The following is a 23,853-nucleotide window of genomic DNA, read 5'->3' on the forward strand; positions in this document are numbered from 1 at the left end:
ATTAAAAGCCTTCGTTTTAAAACCAAAGTTCTAAACAGATGAGCAGTTAGTTTTATATAAGTGTGTTCTCCACTTGCATATTCCACCAATAAACTGTTCTGGACTCCTCAATTATTCTAAGCTAGTCATGCAGTAGTGTTAGAAATGTTTTCTTCAGCAATACAGCAGAAACCCAACCTAGCATGTATATTCCAGTCAGGACTAAAGGATTCTCCTAATGTATTAGGTCAGGGAAGATGTGGCTGTACTGGCATTACACTACTACAATTCTCATCTAAATGTAGAGTGTCTCATCTCTATGAGGTAGGTCTGAGGTACTTCACTGGTAGAATGTAAGCAGAGATGTTGTGTCATTCTGAGGTCAGAACTATTGTTTATGCCTTTCTTTCAGTGCATAAACTGACTATTTTTGTCCCATGTTCTTACCCACTCTGAGGGAGGAATCCACTGAAATAGCTGAAGTCTGGCAGAGGTTCATGCAAGCAGCAGTCTTGTATTGTTCCTGCTCCTTAAGGTACACTCAACAGGCTCAGCTCATCTACCCCGAATCTGTTTTCTAGTTACTGATTACAGTGATGACCAATGATGTTTCTAAGGATGTAATGCTTGTAGAGCACCTGTGCATATGGAGTCATTGCTCCTGCCTGCATCCCAAAGAAGCAGCTGATGGCCATGGAAAGGTTTAATTCTTTCACCTTAACTGAAGGAACAGTTTTACACAATACAGCTCTGTGGGAATGTGGAGTCTGTCTGGGCTATGAGGGGTAATTCTCATGTATGGTTATGCCAGCCAGGGGCTAAGATGTGATGGCTAAAACAAGTTATGGTCATTTCTATAAAAGAGCTGTTGGTGCTTAAATTAGATGCCAAACCAGCTAGCTTTGAGGGGAGATCTGTTACAGAGAACAGACAAGGCCAATTTTCCAACCACGTGTTTTAAAAAGGACATGACATTTTCTTCTCAACTGGACCACTGGTTAGTTTATTTTTGTTGCAACAAGGAATTTTCTGAGACTAAGTCCTGACTTCTTTGGACTGAATTTTACCATAGATAAGGTACAATTTTAAATGCTAGAACAGAGCAAACTGATAACAAAGTTCATTTGTTGCAATATTCCTTGCATGGTCTATGCTTCTCTGCTCCTTACAGAATGGGCAGTTTGGCCTGACAATGAAGTAGAAATTTGTTTCATACATTACAACACAAGCTATCAGGCTTACAAAAGTTAAACTATTTAAACATAAGCAAAATCAACAAAATCAATTCAGTGGGATATACAGTTATTAACAAGGACTCATACATAGTCTCAAAATAATGTACCATCTGACTCATCTTTCAAACATAAGTTATTTAATGGGATCAATAATTTCCCCACTCAAGAGCTTTCATGAATTCCTCTTCGGTAAAAGAAAGCATCTTGGCAGCTTCCATGTGCATCTTAAAAAAAAAAAAAAAAAAAAGGCAGAAGGTAAAATAGTGTGAATGACCAATACAAAATCCTGGCTAATGGGATATTTTATGGATTTTAACAAAGCACAGAAATTCCTGAAAATCTGACAACTATTGTGACTTCTGAAGAACACATGTAAGAAAACTGGTCCACGTTCTTTCAAGCTGATCAATAAACAATTTAACATTAAAGCTATTACAAAGTAATTCACCCTACTCCTGATATTTATTGTCTTTGGGGAATTTTTCCCCTCTGTGATTCTTCAGGCTCTCTCTGCTCTGTGCATCTGAACCTGCCACACAAATGCTACACAAATAGCCTAAATCAGGTTTTTCTAATTCATTCAACAAAAGGCCTGTTTGAAGCAGACTTGAAGTGCTTCCACTGCTTGTGAATACTGAGCACATGTGAGCTTCAGCTGCCCTTCCCCAGTGCCTTCTGCCAGAAGCTGCAAGGGGCAGAGTTAGCCCCAGTCTCTTCCACGTTCCTCTAGTCTCTTTGGAAAGGATAACTCACAGCATCCTTCTTCTGTGAGTAACACTTTTTGTAAGAAAAGGTAAGTGGCTTTCTCTCCTATCTGCAGTTCCGCTACAGCATTTGTAATAGTTTAAAAATGTATTTAATGCAGTTTGTGACATTTGTCTGAGACCATGGGTTTGGTTCCCAGTCAAACAGAAATGCTTCTCTTGGACACCCATTTATTGCAGTGAATTCATATTTCAGTGAATTCATGTTCCAGAGGACAGGGAGCTACCTCATCTGGAAGAACATCTTTTGAGTGAATGGTGTGTAGTTTTCATTCTCAAAATAAACTTGCAGAGCTAGAAGGGCCAGCCGAAGGCTAAGCTACCACTTGCTGTGAGATGAATCCCCAGGATCTCCTCTGCCTCCTCTTACTGCCAGAAAAATTCTCTTGCACTGGAAATACATAAGCAGCCCTGCTTCCTCTTATTCCACTTACCTGTCCTCCTTTGCCCTGTGTTGGGGAGGTGTTCCAGATTCAAGGGTGTACTTTCATATTGCAATTCCCAGTTCTTAGGTAAGTTTGTGTATTTTGCACCCTGAAGTTGCCACTTCATACAGAACTATTCTTCCTCTAGGGGCTCAACAGCTTTAAAAGTGTTTACTAAATGTCTGGTGAATTACTGAGTAGTCAAAGTGTGAATAAAATGTTCTACTCTTTTATCTCTAAGGCTGACCCTTCTTAAAGGGTGTTCTGCTCAACAAGCCACCATACACTGCTTGCTTTAGCTGTGTTACAGCCTTGTTTGAGAGTGCAAGAAGTGCATTGACTCCCTCCCAAAATGAATCCCATGAGATTCAGCAGAGTAAGCAATTGGAGGTGACCCACGCTACGGTGTTAAGGTCCTGTCCAGCCCACAGCTCTACATGTCTGATGCAGCCTCAGAAGGAAAACTGGTGGAAATCCCAATTGGACACATCCCAAGTACTTTAAGTGAAAAGTGTGATGAAACTAGTAAGTGGAAAATGAGTTGATTAGGGCAATATCTCTTAGTATATAGTCCTCTCAATTTCCTTCCACGTAAACTCAGTTCTGAGGATTACTTCACTGGACAGCAGACACATTTAGCTAAAGGTTTTTAACTGAAATACATCCATAGGCTGCTCCTTACCTTTTGTCTCTTCAAAATATCAATTAACTTTAACTGTTTTTTAAAGCCTGTAATTAGCTCTCCTTTTTGTTTCTGCAGTTTCTTGTTTTCTGTTTTTAATTCTTTGATTGTTTTGAGTTCTTGGTTAGCTACATCCTACCAAGGGAAGAAAAGGAGAAATTTATTAATTATGAAAATGGTGCTTTAACCAATTAAACCTGGCATTGCATAAGAAAATGACAAACAGTAGCCACACATGACACTTCTGAAAAGAAATGAGATTAATCAAAATACTCCCACATTAAAGCTTAAAAAAGAAAAGAAAATGTTGGCAATAAGAGCCCTGGTTTGCCTTTGTATGTGTTAGGTGTGTATGTGTACTTCTCCCTCTTTCTAAACATGTCTCATTTTCACACAAATGAGGAAAATCAGGCTTTAACTTCATTCTGTACATTTCTTCTTCCTGCAGAAGTTGCAGTAGTATCCTCTAAGATAACTTATTGAGGCCTTTTGTGACTTGCTCCAAGTTCATTTTGGGGCTGCCTGTAAGAGGTACGAAGCTACCACAGCTCATCAAGCTTTATATCTCATTCTAGCATTACTGAGTGATTACAGACTGGTAATTGTTTTCCTAAGCCACGGTACCTTGTTGCTTTGCTTCAGTTTATTCAGCTCCACTTTATACTTTTCCACTTCTTCCAAGGCCCTGTTTAAACGAACTTCTGTTGCACTCTGAGTGGCTGCAGCCTGCTTTTGGGCACGCTTTAGATTCTCCAATTCCTATTTAAGAAGCAAAGGACAAACCCAATAAAAACATCATGAAAAAGTGTTCTAATGAGTCCTGTATCAACAACATGCTTTCAAAAAGGCTCACCCTTGGAAGCTGAAGAATCTGTGAATTTCTATGGCCTGCAGATAGAATTTGTCTCAAAGACAATATTACTGTTAAAACATCCCCTTCTCCTTTGAAATCTTGAAAAAGGATCTTTCTCATCTTTATTTTTTTAAGCTTCTCTCACGAGTAACTGTGAAGCTGATCATGTAAGACCACAGGATTGACTGAAAAACCTTGTACGATCAGTAAGAAAAAGAGAAAAAACTATCACTATGTCCACTCTGTGGCAGATTTTGGAATGGTGGCTCATGTTCCCAGTTAATTCTTCCCGCCTGCTCCTTTCACCTCTTTGCCCTAGAGATTACTACCTGTAATTACCACCAAGAGGTTAAAGCAGCCTCCTGAAGATGGCTGAGGGTAATAACTATTTAATCTGGCAGAAAATAGTACATTAGTGCTATGGCACCAATCAAAGCAGTTGTCTCTTGACTCTGCTGACAGTATTTCATAGTGCTGTAAGTAGAGGAATCAGAGAAAGAAACCAAGTTGAGGAATAGAATAATGAAACTAAAGATCAGGGAATATAGATAACACACAAAGTAAAAGAAAAAAACAATTCTAGCAGAAAAAGCACATCTTGTGTTTTATGAATAAGAAGTAGACTTTTTCTTTAAAGTATCAGTTTTTTAGTAGTGGGCACAGAAAGATTATTTTAACCAAATCAGGGTAGAGAGGGGGCTTACTGATAGTGAGGTGGCCCTCAAACTGCATCATTTCTGAGTAATTGTTCTATTTTCTCAATTCTTCATCTGTTCTGTGCTGGTTACTCAAGACTTCCACATCATTTATCCAAGAAATACACACTAATTGACCTCTTTGTCTTGTATCAAGAGGATGGAACTGTGAATAAAGTCTACTACATCTTTTGTGCTATGTATTTCATTTTGCATTAATATGAAAAGCTTTGGAATATAGTCTTTGAAGCATTTAATGACCAAAAAAAAGGTCTGTATGCAATGCAAATTACTTATCAGCTAATCAGATAATCTAATGAAAGAATTCTAAGAATTCTTTTAGGGATTTTTGACATTTACTGTCACACATAATACCTTTTCAAGGACTTTGCTGCAAGTCATCCAGTGAGGGTATATTGTTAAATATATTCAACTCCAAGTTTTTAATCTTAAAAATGCCTGAAATAAATGTTTTATTTTCTAACTAGGCAGGGTTTCTGCCATTTCTTCAATACTTTAAGTAAAAGCTGGATTAGTTTTCTCATATGATGTTTGTCTAAGAGGGAGCAGGATAAACTACTGTGTTTTAAAATCGCACCCATTTCAGTTTCTGGATTTTCCCCACTGTTCTGCCATAGCTGAGGCACTTGAGTATCAACAGGGGCTGTGATGGCCCATGAGTAACCCTCACCAGGCCTTCTGTCACTAGTACTGAATATTTTTCCTCACAATAACACAATCGGTGTAAGGGAATTTTAAACCTCCAAGTATCTGCACAAAAAAAACACAAAGACAATGTTAATTTTAAAATGCCAGAACTACGAAACATTAAGATGCAAGCATGCCCACACAGATCCACACTGCAATTCAATGGAAGCATGAGACTTTGGAAGGCTGAGCTGTGCTCCGTTTCCCCCATTTTTTAAACTGAAACATTCTCCTGGTTGTATTAAGTGTGCTACCCAACACTGTATGCATTACATGGTTTTGAAGTCAACCTCTCTAGCTCTGAGTAATGAAAGACAAACACATGCTGCCCTTAAGATTAAGTTCCAAACAAAGCAAGCTGTGTAGCACCATCTGCTGTGCCAGGCACGGGCACCGCTGCGCACCCGCGCTCCCCGGGGCTCAGCCACTGCAGTGCCTGCTCTTCAACAGCCCATCTGCAACAAGACATCCCTTCCTTCACCTGCAGAAGATACTATTATAAGCTGCAGGTGCTTTTAAAAAAGTAGACACTAGGTTCTACAGCTTGCAATAGAATTTATAGAAGGAATTTCTAAAAATTATAATTAAAACCCAAAAAATGGAATTTCCTTGTACTTTTCAGGATTCCTTTTAAAATTTGACAGCAGTTTCTGAAAAGGTAGTTCTGTCTCTTGTGTGTCTTTTACATAGGAATTTAATTTTAAAACACAGAAGTATATGATTGTAGAAGAAGAAGAAGAAAAGCAGTTAGCAAAATATATTATTTCTTCCTATAAAAAAAATACTAGGGCATTTAAGAATAAAATGTATAAATTAACAAATATTGAAACACTAATCAGATCTTTGGACATGGCTCTATCAGTCTGTCAGGGAACAGAGGGTAATTTGATGTGGGTTTTTTCCGTTTTTTGAGATAAATGAGACTGATATCTGCAATACCTTTTCTAGTGCAGTGACCTCTTGTTGTAACCCTTCAGTTTTTTTGTTTGCTTCTTGTGACAGTATTTTGTACTTCTCAGTCTGAGACTGCTGCAGGCTGATTGTTCGTTGCAGTCTTGTGTTTTCTTCTTCAGCATCTTTAAGCCGAGTTTCTAAATTCTGATTTTCATCATCCTATATGGCAGTAATTAGCAAAAAACCCCAACTACATTATTGCAAGGAAGCAGGAGGGTAATGCAGTAATAATGCCTTGTAAATAAAATGCAGTAAAAATATATGTGCTGTAGATTTAGAAATAGCAACAAGTAAAACTAAGAAAACAAAATACTGTTTTACCAAGATGATACTTTAAAAACCAGTAACACTTTTCTCATTTAATTTTCTGCAGTCTTTTACTTGAAACTGTCTTGTACCAGTACATAAAACATTCCTCATAACTCAAAGATTTTGAAAATAATCAAAATGTTATAGAATTATATGAATAACAGTGGCACATAGATATTTTGTGACATTTTTGTGAGAATAGCTAAATGCACATATTAGGAAAAAATTATGGGAAAAAGAAGAGAATATAATTACTGATAAACCACTCCATTATGTTTTAGGAGATTATCTGGTTTTGACTTAAAAGCAAGCTAATGATCCAGGATACATCAAGTATTCAAATTTAAGATTCTCTTAACATGAAGTGAGTCCTGTCTTAGATTCATGACCTACTGGCAATTACATCCCACATTAAGCATTATAATTCAAGGCATTTTTCTTTTATAACCTTTCAAACATTTTAAGTGAATACTAATGAAGATTATTTCAGAGACACATTATGCCCTGCTTTTCTTTAAGAAAAAGGAACCAAGGCACATAGGGAAATGGAATTTCTGTGAAGAAAGTCTCTCTCTGCTCTTCTCTCAGTCCCTTGGAATACAAGTTTCCCACCTGGGAAATCTGTGTGCTTTATCCTAAGCTTCTCATGACTTCATGCACCTCAGAAACTCCCAGCTCTTTAAATTTAAACAGATTTACTGCTTCCTTATAACAATTGGACTGCAAATTAGAACCAAACCCAGAATCTATCTCAAGGCTTTGCCAAAATGAAATTTTTGTGACCTCCTGAATGTAATAAAATTATTTTCACACCAGAGAAACTAGCACCCAAAATGGTCCATTTACATAAAAAGTGCTAAGGGAGCAGGACAAGAAATAATACAAGGTTGTCTTCCATCATCTGCTACACTAATGGAATTCTGTAGTGATTTTTGCATGGAATAATGAAATTCAGTAGCTACTGACAAAATTATATTTGATTTGAAAATGAAAATGTCTCTAAAATCTAATATACCAACTTTCTTCTGATCACAGCACAGAAGTATTGAAATGCAGAAGTACCTGTGTTGATAAAATAAAGTACAGATATAAAATATCAAAACCTAATTACTTCTGAAGATTTTGTTCATGTACTCATCTCAAAAAACACATTTACTACCATCCTGCTCCTTAATGCTAAATTAAAAGGTTGTAAGAAAATACACAGGTGTTTTGCCATATGTTCTTAATGTCATCATCCCATTTGGGCCTGGGGAATAGGTGGAAAAAAGCATTCTGAATTTAAGAGACCACAACTAAAAATAATCCAGTTATGTGAAATGGAAAGTTAGTTCAAAAACCTTGCTTGATTACAAATACATGAGTAAGTGATCTCTCTGGCAGACAGAAATAAACTATTTAAGTTTTTACAGTTCAAGAGCTGTTTGAGCATCACTTTAAAATATACTGACAGTGCAGATCATAAAACTCACTTGTACATTCTAACCATGAAATACCAGTGTAGCTTCACAATACCTTAAATTCAGTCTGATCTGCCCAAGTATGTAATTCCAAATATTCTCTCTGCATTAATTTTACTCTTGAGGATAGAGAAAGCCTAATTTCTGTTTTGATTACAATATTCCACTTAAAATGGAAGCTCTTTCCACACTTTGATCCACTGACAACACTGAAAGCACCTGACTGTATTTCTCAAGGTGTTCCATTTCTCATTCTACCCTAAACATCCATCTTATCCCAGCAGCTGGCTCTGGGCACCACTCCTCCTCTCTGTGCTCCGCAATTTGCATTTCACCACTTTGTTACTTCCTCCTTTTTCTCAGGCTCTGCTCTCCTTCCCAGCAGCAATGGTTTGAGATTTTGCAGAACCACAGTGGCCCTACAGCATGTCTTTGTTCAGTGGTTCTTTCCTGCCCCAAATTATTTTCCATTAGTGCATTTTGCAAGCTTTTAGCCCAAAATCACACTTATACAGAAATTACCACCCCTGACTCTAAATTCATACAGTATTTAAAAAAGAGAACTTTAACTCTTAATACTTGAAAAAGAAATGTTGAGAGAATACTTTTTTTGGGAATATTTTTAAAAGAGGAACCTATTCCATTTCTAGATTAAAAATTCATCTCTTTACCTTTTTCCTGCATTCAAACACTGCATTTGCCAGGTCTTCCTGCATCACACGTAACTTTGCCTTAAGAAATCTGATCTGAGCTTCTGTGAACATAAGTTACAGTTAATATACACAAGTACTCATTATTCAATGCAGAAAAGAACCAAAACTGATGCAAGAACTCACTTTCATCTTCTTGTATTTAAAACCACATTGTTTATAATTATTGAAAAGAATCAGGCAAATAAAAACTCAGATTTCTAAAAAAGTGTTTGCAGGTTTCTCATTCTTATGTGAAGCTTTGTATAGATTTTTTCCTTTTAATGACTGACTTGATATCTTTAAAATGTACAACTCTCATAATCCTCAAAATTGAAACTTACTGAAAACTTGCATCATACCATGCTGTACATGGCAGCACTTCCTGAGTTTGAAGTCAACAAAACTATATGGTAGGGCATGTCTATATTGCAATCCAGCTGGAGCTGAAACTTCAGTAGTTACAGCCAAAGCAATTTTAAACTGTGCACAACAAGGAATTCAGAGTAGGCTGCAAACCCCTCCTGACAGGTAAATACCCCTCCCACACAGTATTCTATGCTTTTTAAAAGTACACTGCTAACATACTTCAACTAATAGTTTAAAATTAGATCCATGTAATCACATGGGTTTTTTTCTAAATTAAATACTTGCTTGCTCTTGGACAGCTAAAAATTGGACTGGCATGACAAAACAAGCTGTGTGTGAACAGTCTGTTGTCATACTTCCTATTCCCCAGATTACTCTCAAGGAACTTCCCCTGGACTTCCACAAGCATCAAACATGGCAACAGTCTGAGGAACACGTTGACTAACACAGGAATAATCATAATTCACAGTAGTTACAGGAGGAAAAGAATAAAGTGAAGGAGAAGGATCTGGAGCTAAGAGTGGAGAAATGGATGGGTACATGTGTTCATTTGCTGTAACGAAATTTGTTTAATTTCACTCAACTTCCTTCATCAATTGCAGCTTAAGCTCTAACTCTGCAGTGGCCAATAATAAGTACAATTTAGGGAAACACCATGAAAAAATAAGATACAGGCTCACTTTTATTCCTCCTGTTATATTCTTGCTAGCTTCTGGTAACTAGTGGCTATCAAGATAGAGAGACCATAATGAAACCTTCATGTTTAATCCCCTTTCAGGTACTTAAATACTATTAAGTTATTTGATTTTCTTCTTAAAACATACTGTAATTTCGCATACACCACATCCTGTAGCAATGAGCTGGCCAATTTAATTATGCTTTATGTGAAAGAGAAACACTTTTGGTAGCTAACTTTAAATCTCATTTAATGTGGTATTTACTAGTGTTTGCATTAGATAAAGACAGCTTTCCCTTTACCATTACTGTTTGCATTACAGAACTTTCATATTGCCTTTGTTTTGTTTTCAAACTATAGATTCAAATTCAAGCTGTTCTATACTTCTCATTGCACTGTACACTCTGATCATGTTTCTTTCCTAGTTCTGCATCCTGGATTTGAGATGGGGTATGCAGAACTGTGCCATTCTCAAGATGGGGTAGCATCAATTATATAATAGCATAATGGTAACAGTACAATATTCTGTTTTCTGCTGTCTTCTGAAGGATTTCTAAAAATTCATTGCCTTTTCCACTGTGAACAGAGTTTATGCTTTTGGAGATTATTTAGTTATCACTAATTAAGGTAAGTCCAGCTCAGTAGTAGGTGTAACTGGAGTTGTGTAGTAGGTGGGATTGGAAAGCTCTGTTTTCTATCAGTGTTACTTTGCACTTTTTAATACAGAATATAAACTTGTGCTCCATCACCACAGTCAGTGCTTTAAGATTCTTTTGCAATACTTCAACATCAGTTTTAACTATCCTAAAATCATTGTTTTAATGACAAATTTATTTAACAGCTATCAAGGTAAGCTCTGTGACAGATTTCTCTAGGGCTATACTGCCTGTAAAAACTGGTTCTTTTTACTATTTTGTTTCCTCTTTTCCTCAGCTGTTAATCCACAGACAGCTTCTGTCTTATTCAGCTGTGTGTCATTAAGAGCACTTAGTAGTAAAACTGGTGAAAATTCAAGTGCAAAACTAGAACCAGATCAGTCTTGGGAGGTGGTGTCCATGATCCAAATAATCTGACTTCTGACAAAGGGTAAAGATAATTAAACAATTAGCTTCCTAACTGGTCAATTTTAATCACCTGATGAGGCTGATAAGTGATACTATCACTTCATAGGACGGTCTTAGGTTATAAAGGAACCAATGATTTAGGCACCGGTAAGCAAAAAAAGGACATTGGAGACACTCTGATACCCTACAAGAAAGAATAGATTTCTTTAATTCTTGAGATAAGATCAAGATTAACACAAAGTGCAACAATACATTCAGGTATTTTATTCCTATGTGTAAGGGCATATTAGATAAAATAGAGTTTCATGTTCAGCCTTCTCTATGTCTATGTGTGCTTCTACCACTACTGGTTACTGCAGAGTTGAATTACAACCCCAAAAACAACCCCAGACTAAAATAATGTCTAAGCTACTGCATTGGCAGAAAAATGGCTGCCTGTTATCATGAAATAAGGAAAGGGAACCCAATTCCAGGAAGAGTGCTGCAAGAAGCTCAAGGAAAGGACAATGCTAGGGAACCTTATCAGCACATTGGCCTAAATTGCTGGTCACAGGCTGAAGGAATCCATTATGGAGATTCCCACTGAGCCCTCTCTGTAACAGGGCCTGCTTAATACCTGTTCCTGCTTCCTTGTGAACACCCTAACTGTTCTGAGAGTCTGACCTTGCTGGAATGCTCTGCAATATCTTATTTACCACATTAAGGAGGCATTCAGAGTGTTCAAAACAGTCAATATCAAATTCAAAACGCAAAAATCAATCCAGAGCATTTTTATTTCATCATTAAAGTTACAAAAACAATTCTCAATACTCCAATACATACCTTTGGTCCCTGATTACAAGGCCCCAGTAATAACTCTTCTGAGTTGCCTTGAATTAATTTGGTTTAAGTTTCCATGCAAGTAAAAGCAATTTCTTATTGGTTCAGGAAGAAAACTATTAAAAAGTTATCTGAGGATCTGTTATGGGAGACTTGGCAACAGAAGATGTGCATAGAATTACATGAGGTTAGAAACCAAGCTATTTCTGTGTTGGCATGCTTATTGACATCAAGCTGTTAGATTAAAAGGAGAGGGCTCAGGCACTTCCAGCTACTGCAGCGAATCTGACTTCATGCTCACTTTAGCATTGTAAGGAACTACAGAAACTCACTTTTATCACACCAGAGCCAAAAAGATAGATGTGTGTCATGCCTTTAGCCTCACTGGCAAATGCTGTTCTGTTTCTAGGACAGACATAAACTCCCATTTGGAGCGGGAAAATATCTGGAGGATTCTAATTCAAGCACAGTAGCTGAAACATTACCTCGTTTCAGCCACTTGCTGAGATCCACAGCACTGGTCTGAGGAAAATTTTTTGCCTCCAAAGGCAGTCTGTGCAAAGACTGAAGCTCATCTTTTTGCAAATACAAACTTAACATCCTGTACTTCTGTTTCCCCAGTGAAATGAATCAAATGTTATGCACTTATTCAACATATGTAACCATCCAAATACCTCCCTACAAAGATGAAAAGATAAAAATTCACTTTTCCACATAATCATTCATATGATCTACCTGATCCTCCTCTAGGACTATGTAAAGAGGAAAAACCTTATTTTCCTTTAAGTTAAAGGCTTTAGAATTTTCCCTGTAATTTTTACAGAAATTCCTTATTTTGTCTCTCCCCAAGAAAACCCATTCTAACAGACATGAAGTAAGAATAAAGGTACTAACCATGGAAGGAAACTTACCTGCTCCCATTTCATCTCCAACCCTTGGAATAATATCATCATCTTGACAGTCTGGTAAGACTCCTTTCTTTAGTTTTTCTTCAACTTTGCTTATTGTTCTTGTTAAAGAAAAACCTATGCAATCTTCCAGTACTGCAACACCATCAGCACTTTGTACTTCCATGTTTCTTATTTTTGAACTAAAAAAATGAAAACCCTAGATTTTAAATGTATAATACATCATATTTTTGTAATTTTTTTTTGTATTTGCTATCTTTAAGAGTGAACTTTTATTGAACTAATGCAATTTCATTACCTGCATTCCTATGAAAGAGGTATCAATAGCAATTTCTCATTTGCTTTCTGTAAGATACCTTTACCATATTTCACATAAATAATTACAGGACTTTGCATACTATAATGTAGAAGGCAGAGAAACCACTACCATTTTCAGATGAGAAGATTCTGGCATGGTTTTCTAATCCAACAATTCCATAACTAAATCAGAGTAAACCAAAGAAAGAGAGGAATGTTCCATTGGCTTTGGCTACTGTCCTGGGGTGATCCTCTATCCTCTGTTGTAATTTCTGCTCTTTCCACTCCCTGCCACATTACCTTGTAGACCTCTGTTGCCCCTGGTTGTACTCCTATCTTATGACAATTTCTGCATCCTTATCCCCAGCCTAGGAAACTTCACTGATCCTAGAAGTTGCACATCAACATTTTCATAAAACCAAAATGCAGGGTAACACATCACCTATACAAGCTATCTCCTCAGATTTCTCCTATAGAAAAGTGATCTTAGTTCTCACAGGATCTCAAGCTCCAAAGTTCTTACATCCAACATATCCCCATTCCAGCCTCCAAACTCCTCCTAGCTCCTAACTTTCTCCCACAACTTTTGGGTTGCCTCACAGGCTCTAGATCTGCACAATTCCACTTCCAAACCTCATGACAGGGTGCCAGCATGACAACCTCCCCTGAACTGCCCAAGGGAGGTCTGAAGGGTCTCCAGGGATTTTCAACTCCTGTAAGACAGCCTCAGCCTCTGTCACTTCTGTGTCCTGCCACCTTGCAGACAATTTTCATTCTATTTTGGTATTATGCCATAATTCATGGCAGTTTAAATTTGCTCCCAGGATCTTATGGATTTTTTTACTCTTCTCTCTCTCTGTCCATATCTCCATTTCTTGGTTTTTCAACCTTGAATTTGCTACCTACAGAGCTGAAGCTTCTCAGCTGGGAGCCCCTGGAAGCTGTATTGTATTACTGAGCCTCTTGTCCTAAGATTCACTACAACAGAGGAGGCCCTTCAAGGCCTCATGTTTCCCAGAACCAGTCTGACCACAAATCAGGCTGTAGCACCCAAGTGTGGTGGCCCAGGTTGCCTCAGGTGCTCTATTTTTGCTCACTGGGCCTCCTTTCACTCAAGGAATTTACAGAATTCAGCTGTCAGCCTTGACAAGTGCTAAAGCAGAAAGCAACAGTTTCATTGCTGCAATATTAATCACATATATTCACTGATAATTTTGGTGCAAGTAAACAGAGATAGCCACATTGTGGAGCTGATTGAGGAGGACCAAAAGTTTGATACATTTATTTGTATAAATATAAAAGCATACATCTTTAAAAGAACTTGATAGACAAAAATAGCAACTAAAAGATTTAATGACAAACCAAATGAGATGTTTGATATACCTTGAAGTTGTTCTTTTTCCCTTACTTGAAGAGTATGGTCTGTTCTGAGCTGTGGGCACAGAAGGAAATTTCTTCTTGTTTTCTACCTAAAAGTTTTTTTCAGAAATTAGTGGGGTATTACTATTATTATTGAAATACTTTTTTCTAGTTGTTTTTCATGGGGTTCTTTTTTCTTCTTTACATATATGTATACTCAAGGATAGTTTTCAAACTATGCTTTTCAAACTTGCAAAATGACTTCTCAATTTCATTTGCACTCATCTGTAGCTTGCAAGTTTTATATCTCTAATCCCTAACTGTAATACACCCAATAGTCATTGGCTTGTGGGAGAGTTTCCACACATACTCATAATAAATCTATGCACAAGCAGGGCTCTGAGCTTTTATCAAGGTGTTAATTATTAGACTGTCATCATACCTTCAAAAAGATGTTATTTTATGCATTATTCTAATCTTATAAAATCCCTGTTGAAGGAAGTTTTAACAATATTTCTGTTACTTTCACCCAAATAGTCTTAAAAAATTAGAGGGTTTTCTACTGTATTCTGATAACTGCAGATAGTATTTTAGAAGCTTCAGCTCACCTCATGAAAGTTTCAATATAGTTGTAGTTAGACACTACTGAGATTGTTCCTAATCTCATTTTTCCATTATATTTTCAAAATTCGGTTACTCTGACTATTTGTTTATTATCTAGAAGACACCAATACTGCCTTTAGTATTATACAGGTGAGGGAGGGAAGAAAGAAAGAAATTATGTTCTAATATTTTTCACTTGGAATTCTTAATTTGATGTTCAAAACACTGAGCATTTCTCTCAATGCTGAAGAGAAAACATAAAATGAAAATGAAGTATTATGTAAGTCCACCTGACTGCAGTGGCACTGAGGAGCTCTAGTAACACTTCCCCTGTAGCACTGCTTTGGGCATCACTTCCCTTTGGCTTGGCACCATGTCCCCAGTGTAGCCTCAAAACCACAAGTCATTGTATTTTAGAAATGATGCTAGAAAAGAATTTTACCAGGACAGTTTTGGTACCTTTGCAAGTGACTGTGTAAGAGATGAAACTTCAGAACAGAGTGGATCTCTGCATCAAAGAAAAAAAAATTAAAAAGTCACTGATCTATAGTAATGTAAACCCTTTGCAGTTAAAATACAGCCCCCTGTAAGAATCAGGAGAATTACATTTTATATGTCTAGAGTAAACAATATAGGTAAGGTGGGAACATATTCTGAGTCTCCTTCATGGTCTGTCCAGTCTACCTCCTTTGCAACCCAAATCACCTGGTGAGTCTATGGTATCTAATAGAACAGTAGTCATGTACCAGAATCCTGATCTTGTCTCTTGGAATTCAGGCTACTGGCTTGTTAGATCAATGATTCCCTGAACAGGCAGTACTCAGCCAGGAAGCAGAGTTACAGCTTCCCCAGGACAATCCAGAACCAAAGACTGCCAGTAGCTCACTGGGTGACACCTATGTGACATAAAACCCCTGAACTCATACAAACAAAGTGAAGATATAACTAGTATCCTCTACAGCCTATGAGGAGGTAGCTCCACCTGTCCTAGCAGGATCAGGCTGACTGTTGTCAGGTCAATTGACAGGAACTGTCAGAAGAATATGAGGTGGAGCAATTTATAAATCAGACCTCATCAAATTTTCTCTGAATTAACTATTATGAATATGGTATCAATTTTACAGATGAGAAATAAAACCAAGAATGAGAAAAACAGCAGCTTTCTTATCTGCTTATCTGGCTGAAAACTGTGCTTCTCAGCAAATGAATTTCAGGTTTAATGATTATTTTTCAAGTCTATTGAAATTAGACAGGAAGTTTTAGCATGCTGTGTATTATTCAGGTCAAATTCCTTATCAGATATATATATATATATATATATATATATATATATATATGATTTTGCTTTCAAAAAGAGTTATGTGAATGTATATTATTGAAATGAAAGGCTATTTTTAACTATCCTTTATAAAATTTTTACTTCAATTAAAATGCTGGCGTATAAAAGATTTTGAATAAAATTTAAATTTCTGGCTCATCAAGTCACCTAATTTTTTTGCCAGGCTGATTCAAGCAAATGTTTAGATCTTGCCTTAAAAAAATTCACAGACATTCATCAACAAGAATTATCTGCACAAAGCTCTGTATTTTATTAATCCAAAAAAACAACCCCCCCCACCCCTCCCCCCCCCCCAAAAAAAAAAATCCTGGAGAAATCATCTCTGTGTGGCTGGCAACAGACTTCAAGAATAGGATGATTAGTTTTTGTCTATTTACCCTATTTTCCTCAAGCTTTCTCCCTATTGGCTAGCTCTAGGAGCATGCAGAAGGTGAGGATTTGCTGCCACAGAAATAGCAGTTATATGTTATTCTAGAAAATATGAAAATACAACGTGCTCTATACTCAAAAAAACAATTGTCATTTCCCTAAATAGAGTAATTTGCTCCTACTATATCTGTTATCTTAGGGTCGCCATAAAAAAAAAACCAACAACAAAATAAAACAGAAAAAACCCCAAACAAACAAAGCAAAACAAAAACCACAACCTCATGGTGTCTCTCAAATTCTCCCACTCGTTTAACCCTAATGGTTCTTCCCATTAGGATCCATAAGGATGCTGCCCATCCATGGCATTCCATTTTGAAAGCGCCCTCTCCCTTACAGTCAGCAAAAGAACTCGACTCTAACCCCACGGGGCACACTCGGACACGCAGCCCGGGCTGTGTAACCCCACGGGGCACACTCGGACACGCAGCCCGGGCTGTGTAACCCACGGGGCACACACGGACACGCAGCCCGGGCTGTGTAACCCCACGGGGCACACTCGGACACGCAGCCCGGGCTGTGTAACCCCACGGGGCACACTCGGACACGCAGCCCGGGCTGTGTAACCCCACGGGGCACACTCGGACACGCAGCCCGGGCTGTGTAACCCACGGGGCACACACGGACACGCAGCCCGGGCTGTGTAACCCCACGGGGCACACTCGGACACGCAGCCCGGGCTGGGTAACCCCACGGGGCACACACGGACACGCAGCCCGGGCTGTGTAACCCCACGGGGCACACTCGGACACGCAGCCCGGGCTGGGTAACCCCACGGGGCACACTCGGACACGCAGCCCGGGCTGTGTAACCCCACGGGGCACACACGGACACGCAGCCCGGGCTGTGTAACCCCACGGGGCACACACGGACACGCAGCCCGGGCTGGGTAACCCCACGGGGCACACTCGGACACGCAGCCCGGGCTGGGTAACCCCACGGGGCACACTCGGACACGCAGCCCGGGCTGTGTAACCCCACGGGGCACACACGGACACGCAGCCCGGGCTGTGTAACCCCACGGAGCACACACGGACACGCAGCCCGGGCTGTGTAACCCACGGGGCACACACGGACACGCAGCCCGGGCTGTGTAACCCCACGGGGCACACACGGACACGCAGCCCGGCTGTGTAACCCACGGAGCACACACGGACACGCAGCCCGGCTGTGTAACCCACGGAGCACACACGGACACGCAGCCCGGGCTGGGTAACCCCACGGGGCACACACGGACACGCAGCCCGGGCTGGGTAACCCCACGGGGCACACACGGACACGCAGCCCGGCTGTGTAACCCACGGAGCACACACGGACACGCAGCCCGGCTGTGTAACCCACGGAGCACACACGGACACGCAGCCCGGGCTGTGTAACCCCACGGGGCACACTCGGACACGCAGCCCGGGCTGGGTAACCCCACGGGGCACACACGGACACGCAGCCCGGGCTGTGTAACCCCACGGGGCACACTCGGACACGCAGCCCGGGCTGGGTAACCCCACGGGGCACACTCGGACACGCATCCCGGGCTGGGTAACCCCACGGGGCACACACGGACACGCAGCCCGGGCTGGGTAACCCCACGGGGCACACACGGACACGCAGCCCGGGCTGTGTAACCCCACGGGGCACACACGGACACGCAGCCCGGGCTGTGTAACCCCACGGGGCACACACGGACACGCAGCCCGGGCTGTGTAACCCCACGGAGCACACACGGACACGCAGCCCGGGCTGGGTAACCCCACGGGGCACACTCGGACACGCAGCCCGGGCTGGGTAACCCCACGGGGCACACACGGACACGCAGCCCGGGCTGTGTAACCCCACGGAGCACACACGGACACGCAGCCCGGGCTGTGTAACCCACGGGGCACACACGGACACGCAGCCCGGGCTGTGTAACCCCACGGGGCACACTCGGACACGCAGCCCGGCTGTGTAACCCACGGGGCACACACGGACACGCAGCCCGGGCTGTGTAACCCCACGGGGCACACACGGACACGCAGCCCCAGCCGGGTACCGCAGCTGTCGCTGTGGCTGTCGCTGTCGCTGCCCCAGCCCGGGCCGGGTGTCCCCACGCGCGGCCCTGCCCAGCGCCGCCAGCCGGGCCATGGCTGCACCGCCAGTGTAAACAAAACCTCCTTCAGTGCGCTCTGGCCGCAGCTGGTTTGTTGCTAAATATCCAATTTCCCTGCAAACAACATGCTGCAAGAACTCCAGAACGACTTCGTTTAAAATATACGCTGACTTGGAGAGTGACTTAAATATTTGTTGTCTTTTTTCTCCTTTGCCTTTATTTTTTCCCTTCAATGTGACATTTTTTTCACCTCGATACCACGTTTCTTTGCTTCATTTCCTCCCTTCTAGTTGCTTTAGTGTTCATTCTTCTTAAAGGAATCAAAAGAAATTTCAACGAGATATTTCAAAAATATCTCAAGTGCTTCCTTTAGATTTAAGGCCTCTCTGCTTGCGCAGTTTAGAAAGAAGTTTTATTAAATATTAAATACTTGGAACTAATCTAATTGAATGGCCTCAATGTTCACTCATGGATAATCAGTGTGCCTAATTCCTAGCAAACATTTCTAATTTTTTTTTCACTACACCATGGGATTTCCAGTCTTCTCTCATGTAAATGTTTACCAGAACACCATGCTTACCAGACTGTGGTTGTTTTAAGGTGTTTTAATTTATGTTAGTAATTGGTAGATCACCTGATACTCTGACATGCTAACTGCCTTTTTTATTTTTTTAATTCTTCCAACACTGCAATTTATTTCTAATGTGTACCATCAAAGCTAGTAATTCCTTTTGTGGGGCTGAATCTTCCAATCACATTACTTAATAAAGCAGCCCTAAAGCTCAACTCCAGTTCGAAGTTCTTAAAAATTCTCTGTCTAATGTTCAAAGTCCATCTCAGAGAACATAAAACTAAAGTGAGGTCCAGAATGTGTTGAAAAAGCATGATTATGCTGACTGATAACACATTAAGTTTCTTGCCCCTCACTCCCTCATCTATGGCTTTAAAATAGGTCAGGAATAATTTCAATTGTAGTAGCAAACTTTTGCTGGTAGTCAGGCTTCTATCACAGAAGCTGACTTGCTGTTGCACCCTTTTGTGCACTGAAAACCCCTTTGACTTCCAGAAAAACTGCATGCTTCTATTCTACACAAAAGTTAACTACTTGATCATCTTTATCAGACTTTCATATACACTATTTAAAAAGTTTCCCAAATGCAGCTTAATATTTGAAGCATTTTGTTGTCTGTTTCTGTATCTTTCTTATCCAGATTAGTGGCATCATAAATTTAAGAACCTACAAATCAGATCCTTGATAATCTGCGTATTAGTCTCCCACTTCTCACACTACCAATATACAAACCCTTGAACAACTAAAGAGGTAACAATTTCCCTGAATAACTGAGGGAATACAGCCATGTCCCCAGCCGCGAGCTGAGGGGTTTGGACACTCAGGCTGTGATCATCCAGGCCAAAGGTACGCGGGCCCCAGCACTGCACTGGTATCCACATTCCAGAGGGTGGCAGCTCAGTGTTTGCCTGTCTTAGGGTTTTGTGTTTGTTTTCATCAGACATTTCCTGTCCTACGAACATTTCGGCCAAGTTAAATGTGAACCAGTATCCATTCCTTCACTTTGTCAGCTCAACTGTTGAAAACCATCCACTGCCAAGTGCCTACTGTTTAGTACTGCAAAGAAACCTGTGACGTCTCCTTGCTCTTTTACAAAGGTCACCATTTCTTAATATCTTAGATAGAACATTCCAGCAAAATTAAACCTTCCTTGAAATAACAAGGAACAACACTTGCTTAGGTTCACTTTTTTTTTTTAAATAATAGGAAAAATAAATAAGACTCCACCAATGCAGTATGCAGCAAAGATAAATAAAACAGGGCATGATTAGGACACAAGATGTGCAGGATCAGTGCGAGGTTCCCCATGAATTATACAGAGCAGTTGTAAAGCACATACCTCTGTCTGACATCTTCAGGTGACTTACTCTGTACTGAAACTGGCTGAGATAGTATCTTCTGTTGGCCTTTCTTCATTAAAAAGAAAGAAAAAAAAAAGATGTAGATGATTCTGGAAGAATATAATCCATTAAAGATGAATTATATATTTGTAAATCACAAATCACAGTAACTACAGTCTACTATGGAAAAGAATGGAAACTATAGTCTACAGTGGAAAAGAACTTCTGAAACACAGGAAAAGAAGTCTAAAAATGAAAATGCCATTTCTGTTTTGCTGTTAAATGTATATCTGTGCAATCTGGCAGTGCCATGTGGTATATTAAGTACCCTAAGAATATTTCATCTTCTGCCATATTTAGAGAAGAAAAGAACAGTGGTTTTGTTGTTTCTGTTTTCTAAAGGAAAGAGACTAGATGATATTTTGGCCATTTCATCTGCTCCTGTTCAAATGCCAAGCATTTAGCCTTAGTCACTGCTCTAGAGAAGAATATGTTTTCATGGCCCATAAAACTGAAGTTTCAACAGTAGGAAAAGTGTATATAAGCACAGATTTCCAGAATACTTAGTAATTTGCTTTTTAAGCCTTGGGTTTTTTGAATGAATGCACTTGTAATGAATATTTCTAGTATGCAGAACACCTTCTCCAAACTATTTTGGGTATAATCCATACCTGCCCTGCTCCCTTTTTATTCATTTGTCCAACTTTCATATAAAGTCCTGACTATCTGGTACACAGCCACACCAATGTTAAATGTATAATTTAGCTGATAATCATTTAACTGATTTATACTGATAATAAGCAGCAACTTTTTCTGTTCTGAGAAAGTTTCCTTCTTAGTAAATTCATGTTTTCTGTTTATGTTGCTTATTCTTTGCATCTCTTTCAGTTTGAACAATGTAGATCCTACTTCACTAGGTTACTGTAACAGTATCTGGCTTTCAAATGCTAATTTTTAGTATTTAAGGCATAAAACCACCTACAGATACTCTTCTTAACCAACTAAACAAGTTTTAAATATGGTTTTATGTACATATCTGCACAAATGCTGTAGACAGGTGTGTGAATACCTACCTGATGAAATTAAATAGAAACTATTTTTGAATGTATTTTTAATACAAGTTTACAACTTTGAAAAGAAATAAATTAAATCTTACCTTGCATTTGGAAGCAACATGCTTCTAGTAGTGAGGATCTAAATTTCTTTTGAAGCTCAACCCTGTGTGCATGTGAATCCAGACTAAATACATAACAGCCTGCATAACCTACTCACCATTAGTTCTTCAGCCTGACGCACCAGTTTTTCTGTTTTGGCTTCTAATTCTGCATTCAGTCGCCTAGAAGAGTAAGAATTTTTTGTCCCTGAGTTTTTGAAAGATTTAAAACGAATAAATGTGTGACAGTATTTTTGCCTGAACTAAGTAAAATTGTAATGATTCCTGCAAAGGAATGCTGAAATACACATCAAGGTGCTAAGAAAGTTACGTTTCAACCATTTCCTGTGTTTCAGCCAAATCAATAGTAATAAAACACACATACTCATTAAACAGCAAGGTTTAGACTATAACTGTGAGAGGTGAAGGATGTGTTTGTTTTTGGACATGCCGTTTCTTGATACACATTGTATTTCTTTATTTCCTAAAGGTTTTCCATGTTTAACACAGTCCTTCCTTTCAGTACATCCAGCAGCAGGGGTTGGGGAAGGACTCACGTGTGCTTACATTGCTTATCACGCACTTAGAGATGTGTTGCTAAGTGCTAACAGCAGTGAGGGGTTCCTGCACGTTCACCTACAGCCCCCGGTGAGGTGACTGCCAGTTCGAGACGTGGCTCTGTGCGCCCTCACCATTCACAGGAGCTGGGCACTGACAGCTAGCAGGGACAGGGCACCCATTTAAAACCTTTACAGCTTTTAAGCTGTTTTTAACAGGCTTTTATACAGTCATAATTTATAATGAAGTCAATGTTGGAAGTGCAGAAGAACCTCATGTCCGGGCCTAGAGCCCGCCTGAGGCGGCGGTGTCCCGCGGCCCCGGGCGCTGCCATCCGCCCTGTGCGGGGCCGGAGCCGCGGCACGGGGTACAGGGCAGGGGCTGAGCGCTGCTCCGAGCGGGGCAGGGCCTCCTTACTTGTACTGCTCTTCCTTGGCCAGCCACGCTCCGCTCAGCGCGCCGGGCCCCGCCAGCGCCTGGGGGCTGCCGGCCGCTCTCCGCACCTGCGGGACGATGCCATAGTGAGCGGGGCGGGCTCGGCACGGCGCCGCCGCCCCGACTCCGGGCCCGGGCCCGGGCCCAGCCCGAGCCGCCGCCTTACCCCGGGCACGTCCCCGCCCCGCCGGGCCGCGCCGATCGCCGACATTTTGTCCGCGCCGAGGCCGCTGTGGCGTCGCCTTCGCCCGGGCAACCGGCGGCCGCCCGCCCTCGCTGCTTCCTCCCTCCTTCGCTCTCTCCTCCCCTCCGCCCGTGTCAGGGCCCCAAGCCGCAGCCGCGGGACGGGGACCGGCTGGCCCCCCTCATGGCGCTGGGCTGCCGCGGGTTCAGGTGAGGGCCGAGTCAAAAGGGCTGAGGGGCCATAAAATTGTTAGCGTAATAAATATTTGTCGCTGCCCTTCTGGCCCCGCTACACGCTGTCCTGCCTGCGTCCCCCTCGTTTCAGTGCGTTTCAGGGCATTAAACTTCTTTTTGCGGCGTGACGGCAAATGTGCCGCCCTCTGTACGGCTCTTCGGTGCTGTTGTCCCTCTGCATTTCCTAGACACACATATCTGTGACTGTCGCCTGGTTTTAGCCTTGTCCTCCACCACTTCCTTGAATCGCTCCGTTATTTTTGTCCTTCACCCACACAGTTTGATTTTGCTGTGTTTCTCCTCCCGGTCACCCGTGAGCCTGTTCCCACTCTGGTCTGTCACAAAGTCTGAGAGACACAGAACGGGTCAGCTTGGAAGGAGCCACAATGAGTCCATCTGCTCCAGCCTCCCACCTCCATCAGAGTCATCCCTGAGCACATGGCACAGGATTGCATCCAGATGGTTCTGGAATGCCTCCAGTGAGGGAGACTCCACACCCTCCCCGGGCAGCCTGTTCCAGTGCTTGCTCGCTGCACAGAAAAGAAGTTTTTCCTCAGTTCAGCTGGAACTTTCTGTGCCTCAGCTTCTGCCCATTGCCTCGTGGCCCATTGCTCAGCACCACCAAGTAGCTTGTGGATTACTTGCCACTCTCCTGCTCGTTCACTGGCATCTCCTTTCCC

General features: G+C 41.0%; 1 protein-coding gene across 1 annotated transcript; it reads right to left on the bottom strand.

Annotated features, from left to right (window-relative positions):
- Positions 1–919: 919 nt before the first annotated feature.
- On the bottom strand, positions 920–22,967 carry TEX9 (testis expressed 9). The gene is made up of 12 exons (XM_062501404.1): positions 22,923–22,967; positions 22,739–22,824; positions 21,883–21,946; positions 20,610–20,680; positions 15,308–15,356; positions 14,270–14,355; positions 12,593–12,771; positions 8,736–8,818; positions 6,281–6,454; positions 3,710–3,844; positions 3,086–3,220; positions 920–1,438 (listed from the first exon to the last, which is right to left on the bottom strand). Exons 1-12 carry the CDS (start codon positions 22,965–22,967, stop codon positions 1,361–1,363), a joined length of 1,185 nt encoding a protein of 394 aa, XP_062357388.1. The 3' UTR covers positions 920–1,360.
- Between the last annotated feature and the right edge of the window lie 886 nt (positions 22,968–23,853).

This window comes from Cinclus cinclus, chromosome 13 (genome assembly GCF_963662255.1).
Source record: "Cinclus cinclus chromosome 13, bCinCin1.1, whole genome shotgun sequence".
Taxonomy (NCBI): Eukaryota; Metazoa; Chordata; class Aves; order Passeriformes; family Cinclidae; genus Cinclus; species Cinclus cinclus.